At 36.8% G+C, this 11,065-nt stretch overlaps 1 protein-coding gene across 1 annotated transcript; it reads right to left on the bottom strand.

The window, feature by feature from the left end:
• Window positions 1-1,563: 1,563 nt before the first annotated feature.
• Window positions 1,564-10,584, bottom strand: LOC123877824 (tetraspanin-33-like). The gene is made up of 7 exons (XM_045924739.1): window positions 10,348-10,584; window positions 9,009-9,083; window positions 8,091-8,219; window positions 4,416-4,589; window positions 3,495-3,674; window positions 2,427-2,602; window positions 1,564-2,038 (listed from the first exon to the last, which is right to left on the bottom strand). The coding sequence occupies exons 1-7, from the start codon at window positions 10,429-10,431 to the stop codon at window positions 2,026-2,028; spliced, it is 831 nt and encodes a 276-aa protein (XP_045780695.1). The 5' UTR covers window positions 10,432-10,584; the 3' UTR covers window positions 1,564-2,025.
• Between the last annotated feature and the right edge of the window lie 481 nt (window positions 10,585-11,065).

Consider the following 11,065-nt stretch of genomic DNA (forward strand, 5'->3'; position numbering starts at 1 on the left):
GGCTCACAAAGGCTTGTCAAGTTTACAGTAATGTGTGTAACCAACTTTAATTCTTATATCTGTATCTTTAATCATCATATTAATATCTGTCTTGTGCAATCTTTAATCATCATTGGAATGACATTGTGGGATCACATTTTAATTTGAATAAGTCTTTCTGTCCAAAAAGAACAATATATTTCTAATACTCTTGAGCTGCAATCAATTTAGCATAAAGTTAAAATCGAGTTTTTGTTGAGCAGCCTTAAATTCGTTTGGTGAATAGTTTTAAAAGTTGCTGTAACTGTCAGTCATATAGATTTTTCTTTGAATCAAATGACTACTGGCCAAAATATTGCTTGTTTTAAAATAAAGGACCTAATATTCTGTTGGCAAGCCAATGAATAAAATCTTCATAATATAATGAAGATTTCTAGTTCTAGTAACAAAAAATGTTCATAATATAATAGTGATCATTTTTTATTACTAGAACTATACCAAAGTTCTGTTTCTGAGATGTTACATAACGTCAAAGTACTCTTACCTATATTATTTTTAATGGATTTCCAATAAGAAGTTTTACAATCCTAATAAAGTGTGAATTTATTCATTTTTCAGTTTCAAGTTTTTTTTTTTTAATTTCAAGGCATGTAACAACCGAAAACCATGTAAACTATAAAACAACTTAAAAAAACTTGTGCAAATTAGATTTATATTGTATTGTTCAGCAAAAAAAAATATAATAGGACAAAATTACATTGTTTAGTCTTTTAAACAATGCTTCTGAATAAATACTGTTGCTTATAATGAATACTGGCACAAATCAAAATGTTCTATGTTACACCCGGCAAATTCCACGAACAGATGTGCCCGCATGGCACATCTTTTCATACCACGTTTCTTGGTTAATATTTTTCTTGAACACTGGCACAATTAAACATGAACACTGGCACATTCCAAAATATTTCAGTATTACCCTTGTTTCATAAACTAGCTAGAGCAGAGTATGGTCTATATTGTCTACATCTGTAGCATATACCATCAAACCCTTCGGAATGCTTAAGGGGGTACTGTCTAGTTGTAATGTCACTTCAACCCCCAAGAAAGTATTGGTTTAGGTTACATCGTTATTTGTGCCTCACTTGTGATAACATTTTTACTCCTGTAGGCTTGGGGGTGGTACTATCTAGTTTTCTACGGCTTATAATATCACTATAACTCTTGAAATGGGCCAGGTTACATTGTCTGTGTGTATTCACACTTATATCACTTTAACCCTCCAAAATGGGGTCTATTTGTTTACACATTAATACCTTAAACCCTCAGGAATGTGATTGCACTGTCTACGTGTCTACATATTTGAGTCCCAGGAATGTTTGGGTGGGCATTGTCTGTTTGTCCCCTTAAACTGCACCGAATAGGTTTGGGGGAAGGACAGTCTACACACTAGTGATATCACTTTAACTCCCACTGATGGGCTTGGGAATACACTGTTAAATGAACTGTGGGAATGCGCCGGAGGGGGAGGGGGGGGGGGGGGGAGGAAGGGGGAGAGCGACAACGAGGGGACGACACTGAGTTGGCCCAAGGAGCACTGGCAATTGGCAATTTGTCCACACACATTCTGATTCTTCAACGCCTGAGTTTATGAGCACATTATCATTACTGTATGTGAAGTAATATCACTTCAACTCCCAAGAATGGGTTTGAGAAAACCAACACACTTCGACCACTGCCATCTTGTCCACACACTTGTAATATCAGTTCGACCCCTGGGTTTGGGAGCACATTATTTACTTGCCACACACTATGACCCCTAGGTTTGGGAGAAGGTACACTGTTTACTTGTCCACACACTTTGACCCCTAGTTTTGCAAGTAGGTACACTGTTTACTTGTCTCTTTGGTCCCTGGTAATGGGTTAGGGGTCAGGGGTCTACATGTGGAGCGCGGCGGGCGCGGCGCGGGCGAGCGGCCGCGCGGGCGGCGCCGGCTACAGCAGCGCGCGCCGGCATTCGTCGCGGTACGCGCCCGCTGAACCCCTGTTTCATGTTTGCCATCTGGAAATGTTTCATTATTGATAACTATAATATAATTTCAAAAATTCTGGTCTGGTCTGGTGGGCTTTAGGTTCTTAAAGATCCCGTGGGAACTGTTTGATTTTCCGGGATAAAATGCCTATGTCAATTACAGGGACGCAAGCTAACTCGGTACAAAATTTCATACAAATCGGTTAAGCGGATGGGTTTTTAGGAATCCCGTGGGAACTCTTTGATTTTCCGGGATAAAAATATGTCCTATGTCCTTCCCCGGAATGTATCCTAAGTCTGTACAAAATTTCATTAAAATCGGTTGAGTGGTTGAGCCGTGAAAGCGTAGCAGACAGACAGACACACTTTCGCATTTATAATATTATTAGTATGGATAAGTATGGATAATAATAAATACCTGGCTTTCTGTAACTCGATTTGTCCCTCAAGAGTCTTGGCGAGGTAGATAACGAAGAGCTGCGACAGCGCCACGCCTAGCGCAACCGTCGCGATAGTGTAGAGGTTACGCTCGCCCCACGACCGAACTATCTCTATACACCCGCTCGTCCACACGCGCTTGCTTGCTTCCGCAACCTTGACAAGTGTAAATTAAAAATTTATAACATCCCCGACAAGTGAAGGTTACAGTAACTAGAAAAGAGCTGATAACTTTCAAACGGCTGAACCGATTTTCTTGGATTATAGATAAGAACACTCTCGATCAAGCCATCTTTCAAACAAAAAGCTAAATAAAAATCGGTTCATTAGTTTAGGAGCTACGATGCCACAGACAGATACACAGATACACACGTCAAACTTATAACACCCCTCTTTTTGGGTCGGGGGTTAAAAACGAGATAACTACATACAGGGTGTAACCAGAACGCTAGCGAAAACTTTTTTTCTTTCTTTCTTAAAATTATTATACTATTGTATTATTATACTACCATAACACAATCCAATGCCAGTAACCATTTGCCTTATCTTGCAGTTTTAGTGATTTAGTATTTTTCAAACCCGCATTGTATAGCGTGCAAAACTCGGGTCAATGCCCCACCTACGACGCGGCATTGACTTCGAGTGACCTATTTACGGAACTTTTGTTGACCTCTAGCATCAGTCAGATCTTTTATTTGCAATATATTGTGAACTTTTGAAAACACGGGATTTAAAAAAAACTGTTTTTTAATGGTAATCTTGAGTGACCTATTTACGGAACGTTCGTTAACCTCTAGCGTCAGTCAGATATTTTATTTGCAATATATTTTGAAAACACAGGATTTAAAAAATATTTCAGTTGTTTAAATGGTAATCTTCAGTACTCTCTCTTGTCTTTGCTAGTGTTTTGGTTAAACTCTGTATAATAAACACGTATTGTGGGTTCAGCGCACACGCATAGAACCTTAAAATTACATCAAAAGTGGGATCTCAAACATCAGAAGTGGGATCACCGACATCGGAAATGGGATGATGATTTACAACTCACGGGATAGTTCTGCACTCCGTATCCGCACATGATATTAACTAGGCCTGAGCTGATGTCTGTTGCGTTGATGCAACACGAGAAGGGAACCCCGCAGCGTTCTACGGACGGTGATGAGCAGTTGAAGTATTCGTTCTTCGACCAGTCCATGTAGCCATCTGATGTTAGGCCGCAACAGTGGAACTGGAAATGAGAAAAATAATTTAAAAAAAAATTGTTACAGGAACGAAATCCATTTGAAAATCCAATATGGTAGACATTAAATTTTTTTGGTCAAGTTTACATGGGCGCCATTATCAAGGTTTCTAGGACCATTGATGCCTGATGGTTTTTCGGGCTTTCGGTTTTTGAAAATGAGGTCCATTTTGAAATCCAAGATGGCCACGTCTGCCATTGACATTTTAAATGACATTAATGTCAATGATTGTCATTTGCTGTTGGGGTGTTAAATTCGTTTTTTTAACCGACTTCAAAAAAGGTTTTCAATTTGTTGGAATCTTTTTTTTTAATGTATGTTTCCCGATTACTCAAAGACGCCTGGGCCAATTGGGATTTTTTTTGTTTCAAAGGGTATACTTCGCAGGTGGTCCCATATAAAGTGTAAAATTGAAATGTATGTAAGTGTCTTTTTCGGGATGCTGAGTATAACAAGTGTAAATAAAAAAAAATTTTAACACCCCCGACAAGTGAAGGTTACAGTAACTAGAAAAGAGCTGATAACTTTCAAACGGCTGAACCGATTTTCTTGGATTATAGCTAAGAACACTCTCGATCTAGCCACTTTTCAAACAAAAAAAAAAAAACTAAACTAAAATCGGTTCATTAGTTTAGGAGCTACGATGTCACAGACAGATACACAGATACACTCAAACTTGTAATACCCCTCCTTTTGGGTCGGGGGTTAAAAATGACAAATAGACTCACGTCTTTCTGCGCGAAGTCGATGAAGTTCTGCAGGTCGGGGTCGTCCCTGTACAGACGCACGATGCGCTCCGTGAAGCTGTTCTCCAGGATGCCGTGAAGAGAGCGCGGGAACACAAACCCGCACACCGCACCTCCCATTTCCACGAGGAATAGCACCAGGAGACATAGCGAGTACTGGAATATTTAAACTTATCATACAATAGATGACAAATACATTTCACACCTACGGTTCGCTGACGACGTGGTTATTTAATAGAATCTCCGCAAGATCTCGAGGAGACGCTGTGTAACCTAAGCCGCTCTTCCAGACGTGTCGGTCTCGGGATAAACATGGACAGAACAAAGGTAATGCTCAGCATGTTGTCTCAACACCGGTTAAAGTTGGCATCAGAGTTGTTTCAGAAAACAATTACCTTGGCCAAATAATTCAATTACTAGGCAGAAGCAATTTCGAGGAGGAAGCCGACAGAAGAATTGGGCTAGGTTGGGCAGCTTTTGGGAAATTAAGTCAAGTCTTCTCGTCGTCAATTCCTAATAATATAGTTATTTGATGATTTAAAAAAATTAGTTTACCTTGTGAACCGAGCTCGGATTTTGACAGAAATAGTTTGCATTCCGGGGATGGACATAGGCTTTTTTTATCCCAAAAAATCAGAGTTCCCACGGGATTTTCAAAAAGAAAAAATCACATAGATGAAATCGCGAGAATCATCTATCAGTATTAAAAACATACATAGTAAATAGTTTAGTAAATAACTACAATTATTTAATCAATTTAAATAGCTTCAGGATGTTAACCGTGATAGCCCGCGAGGGCTTCGCGGTTTTAGTCTCATCATATCAGTGTTTTAATATGATGTCATATAAATCTGTTTTTAGGGTTCCTTGCCTCAAAAAGAAAAACGAAACCCTTATAGAATCACTTTTTTATCTGTCTGTCTGTCGTGTCTGTCAAGAAAACCTATAGCGTACTTCCCGTTTACCCAGAATCATGAACGGCAGGTAAGTAGGTAGGTATTATGGCACAAGTGAAGGAAAAAATCCGAAAACCGTGAATTTGTGGTTAAATCACAAAAAAAAATGTGTTCAGCGAACAAATAATAAATTATTAGTATTTTCAATTTTCTAAGTAAGATAAGTAGACCAAATGGGGCATCATATGAAAGGGCTCGGCCTTTACGAGTACATTCTAAAATAGATTTTTATTTGTTTTTATTATGCTTTATAATAGTTTTTAATGTGCAAAATGTCGGAATATGTGCGAGTCTGACTCGCACTTGGCCGGTTTTTTCACAAAGCGTGGGCTGTGTTACTTTGATAAAACTGTGTGAATAATAAAATTAAAATGGAAACTAACATAATGTGTTGTTCATAATATAATTTCAACCTATCGCCAGTCCACTACTGAGAACGGCTTTCTTCTCTGAAACTCTTCTTCTAGAGTTTGGCAGACTTCAGGACAGCTTTGAGAACCTTATGGAGAACTCGCTGGCCTATTGACATTCTCTATGCAATTCCAACTGCTATAATCACCATTCTTCCGATTTGCTGGCACTGTACGATTTAAGTACCAAGATTTAGATTTAGACCTATCATTTTAGTTTAGAGATTGTGTGCAAAATATTATAAATGTGAAGGTACGTGTCTGTCTGTCTGCTAGCTTTTCACAGCCAATTTTAATGAAATTTGGTACAGAGTTAGCTTCCATCCCGGGGACGGACACAGGCTACTTTATATCCCAGAAAATCAAATAGTTCCCACGGGATTCTTAAAGGCCCATCCATTCGATTTATATGTTTGCTACAGAGGTAGCTTACAACCTGGAAACTGACTTAGACAACTTTTTATCCCGGAAAATTAAAGAGCTTCTACAGGATTTTTAAAAACCTAAATCCACGCGAACGAAGTCGCGGGCATCAGCTAGTTATCAGTAGTTATATTTTTGCTAAATCCACAAGTTTTGCAACACTGCAGAGTGGTCATATTAACCTACTAGCTGTGCCCGCGACTTCGTTCGCGTGGAATAGTGACTTTTCGGGGCGCGAGGCGTGTAGTACGTACTCTGTACGTTAAAAATGTTCGCCGTGATTCTTTAAATTGACATAACTTTTTTATTTATGAACCGATTGACATGAAATAAACACTAAATGTTAAGTGAAGCTTACTACAATATATTAGTGAAAACCGTATCTAAATCGAATAAGCCGTTTCTGATATAAGCGTGCACAAATACACAGACAAACAGACAAAAAAAAATTAATTACAATTTCGGGTTCGGCATCGATATAATAACAACCCCTGCTACTTTTTTTTTATATATTTCCATTGTACAGACACCACTTTTCTACAATTTTATTATATGTATAGATATCTAGGACATTATGTAGAAATCACTACACATAACAGATGACTACAGGAAAACAGGAAAACCGTGTTACTTACCTACTTGATTTTGATATTCAGTTTTAATGTTTTACTCATCAAAACATTACTCTGCATACTTGGTAAAAATAGTGATGCGTCAACATTCTATGCGGTTTAAGGTTAAAATCTATAGACCGCACTTAGTTTGCTTAGACTTAAGTTTCAGTTAAAACGAGACAGATTTATGCCAGCGGTGTAACGCTGTCTCTTTTTAACAGTGTCTAAGTCTGAGCAAAGTCAAGTGCGCTCTATAGATCTCAACCTGTACCCATATAAATTGGTTTAACGGACAGAATCTTAAGAGTCCTGTAGGAACTCTTTGATTATCCGGGATAAAAAGTAGCCTATGTAAGCTAACTCTATACCAAATTTCATTAAAATCGGTTCAGCGGTTGAGCCGTGAAAACATAGCAGACAGACAGACAGACAGACAGACACACTTTCGCATTTATAATATTAGTATGGATAGGTACTATTGTACACCTTTTTTGATAGATGATGATAATTAATTACGTGAACTTAAAACTAAACTACTACTACTATAAAAATCCCAAATCTGTTTATAGTCCAAGGACTGATCGTAGATAGAAGAGAGATAGAAAAAAAAAACCGGCCAAGTGCGAGTCAGACTCGCGCACTGACGGTTCCGTACTCGGTATTTTTTCCAACATTTTGCGCGATAAATCAAAAACTATCATACGTAAAAATAAATAAAAATCTGTTTTAGAATGTATATGTAAAGCTCTTTCATATGATACCCCACTTGGTATAGTTATCTTACTTTGAAAATTGAAACATGTTTTAATTTTTTTTTAATGATGTAACTTCAAATTCGGGGTTTTCAGATTTATTCCTGTACTTGTGCGATAAGACCTACCTACCTGCCAAATTTCCTGATTCTAGGTCAACGGGAAGAACGGGAAAAAGGTTTCTTGACAGACAAGATGGACGGACAGATAGAAGGACAGACAGACAGACAACAAAGTGATCCTATAAGGGTTTCGTTTTTCCTTTTGAGGTACAGAACCCTAAAAAAAAACTTAAAACTAAACACACCCAAGTCTAAGAAGAGCCCACACATACTGCACCCGGAGGAGATGAAAAATATCTTGGTCAAGAAGCTGTTGCTGTTCCTGGTGGCAGTCAGTATTGGACATAACTGTAAAATGGGGTTGCAGTTTTTCCCTAATCAACCGGCTGGTAAGTTCTACCTGCCCACTACTATAGTATTACAATGTATTAAATACTTACGAATTTAAGCAGGCAAGTATTCTCTCTCAATGCTCCTATGCAGCCAGCAAAGCTCACGATGAATACCACACTTCCCAGCAAAGCGATTAGCAGACTGACATTCAGTATCACATCGTAAACTGTGTCCAGCTGAAACCAAAGTACACTGATGTTCATTCACTCCAACTAATCTCACTGCCCACCAGACCACTCTAGAGCTGAAATCTATAGATTATAGAGCACACTTTGACTTTGTTCAGATATAAGATACTGTTAAAAGGAGACAGGGACTTCGTCTGTGTTGGCGTTTGCAGGCGCGCGTGCGATGCTTTTTTGGAGTGTTTTTTTTTGTTAAAAGTGGTCGGTTTTTGTGTTTTGCTGGTGTTTTTTGGTGGTGGAACTGACTGGGAAGCGCTCTAGAGGAGCGCCGCGCGTGTGTCGACGAGCGCCGGCATAGACGAAGTCCATACTTATACAGTTTCCCTAACTTGTAAATAACTACACACTAGACATTGGCAAATCTATGTAAAGCCAGACGAGAGAAAAAAAGGAGACAGTGTTATATCACTGGCATAAATCTGTCTCGTTTTAACTGAAACTTAATTCTGACCCAAGTCAAAGTATGGTCTGTAGATTTCAGCCTAAGAGAGGCTTTGATTATGATTGACTGATAGACATTCTTTGCTGGATATAGGTACATAGATCTATTATAGGCTTCTACACACCACTGTCTTTTTTCACCACCAACCAGGGGTTCTTTGTGACTGGTTTGATGTTGTTTGTTGCAGCAAGGGGACTGCAAACCCTGTACTTTCCACGTCACCATTCCAGCAGCTTGGGACTCCAACATCCATGCTATAAATGCGAATGTATGTCTATCTGTCAGCCCATGAAAATCAGAAAGAGTTCCCACAGGATTTAATTACTTTTATTGCTTACCTTTATGTGACCAGTGGCTTGCCATTTGTCTATAAATGCATACAGTCCTATGCCTGTTATCAATCCTCCAGATAACTGAAAATATCACAAACTAAATATTATCTACAATTCTCTAGAGACTACATACTACAGCTTACAGTATCTAGAGATTTTAAGTCCATAATTGAAACAGTATTTGTAGCAGTAGCTGTTGCCATAAAACTGAAAGCGCCCATGTCATAACAGACATGACAGACAGATGGGCAGAAAGACAGACAGACCACGAATTCATTTTTCTATTTGAGGTAGGGAACCCTAAAAATGAGTCAATTTAAACATGATTTTTTTTTTAAATAAGTTAAAACAAAATTGATTTATCCAAGTAATAAAAATCTCCTTATAATAATAATAATAATCTTTATTGTTTCCCCATAAAAAATTACAACAAGAAATTAGGTTAAGCCACTGATGCCTAAAATAAGTTGTACACTTGTGTTATAGGCATCAGGGCTCTCCCCTTACAGAATTGAAAATTATGTTATGTGTATTAGGTGAAGTTTAATATATACCTACATATATACATACTAGATGACCTCTCTCGGAAATAGACTAATATAGTACTTATAATGTTTGTAAGTTTTGTTTATGTTTAGTTACAAAATAATATTATTTAATCATCAACTTAATTAGCATGTGAAAGCTTATTTAGTTATCAAGTAATTTATAATGAAAGTTGTGTTTTGTATATTATTAAGTATTATGAAAGTGAATAGTATAAAATTGATTCCTATTTAGTTTTAAATTAGTTAAGTAATTACTTATTTATTTTTATGTACATAAATAACAAACAGAATGATTTAAGATAAATTTATTGCATGTTTTATCTATTACTTATGTATATATTATACTAACTTAATAAAATTATTGAAGTAGGAAATAACTTCTCATAATAATAATCAAAAATTGAATTTAAAGACTAGTAGTTTTCAAATTCCATTTTTTGTTTATACTTAATATAAACTTAAGTAGTAAAAACACAAAATCAGAACAGTGGTAGTTATACCATTGTTGGCACCTTTAATTACTGTACCTAATGGGCATCATAATTCAACAATTTCATTATTTATCGAGCGGAAACTAAACAGACGAGAAAGCAGCTATAATATGTATTATTCTATTCACGTATGGCGCTTCCCACATTATCACAGAAGGCAGAACAATGAATCATACACCAAGTAGAAAAAAACCAAAAAGTATTCACACAAAGGAAAAGCTGTATTAGAAAACGCAAACTTAGCATTGCAACACCTATTATACATATAGAATTAAGAGAAAAACACTCATATTCAGTTCAACTTACCCAAAATATGAAATTTAAAACAAAAATCATGTACTTGACACAACCGCTCACATATGTAAAATTAGGGCCTCGACGTCGATGCATTTTGGCTTATTTTCCCATCAAACAGTGGAAATATTAGATATTTAATTGATAACTACAAGAGACAAGGTTTTATGGACAAGCAAAAAATAAAAACACCCATTAAATCACCGATAATAAATAATTCACAAAAAAATCACACTGATGCGGACCGCCATCCGTCAGTCAATTCAAACCATAAACTAACAGCCATATCTATAGAGTAAAGTGTAATAGACAGCTGTCAATAACTGGAGTTACCAGATACAAAAACAAAAATTACCCTAAAACTGGTTAAAATATTATTACTGTCCTAATATTTTATTACTTCGTGCATCCACGTTAAACGTAGAGAGAACTATGTAATTAAATTAGCAACTCTTAGTAACTCTCTAGTAACTATGGTAACTTGTATGATATAGTGAAATGTGACGTCATTTTTTTGGTACCCTTTTCGTAAAATCACTATTTAACGTTGTTATTAAACTTAAAATTATTAAAATGGATTTTACGTATTTTAGAAGAGACTATTATTCTAAAAATCACTAAGAAATAATTTATTTTTAACATAGTTACTAGGCAACATTCATACTGTTTTCTAGTGACGAGGAATTCCTAAGAAAATTAAGAATATACGACGCATTAATGTGTTGTCTCT

Source organism: Maniola jurtina, chromosome 24 (assembly GCF_905333055.1).
Source record: "Maniola jurtina chromosome 24, ilManJurt1.1, whole genome shotgun sequence".
Lineage (NCBI taxonomy): Eukaryota > Metazoa > Arthropoda > Insecta > Lepidoptera > Nymphalidae > Maniola > Maniola jurtina.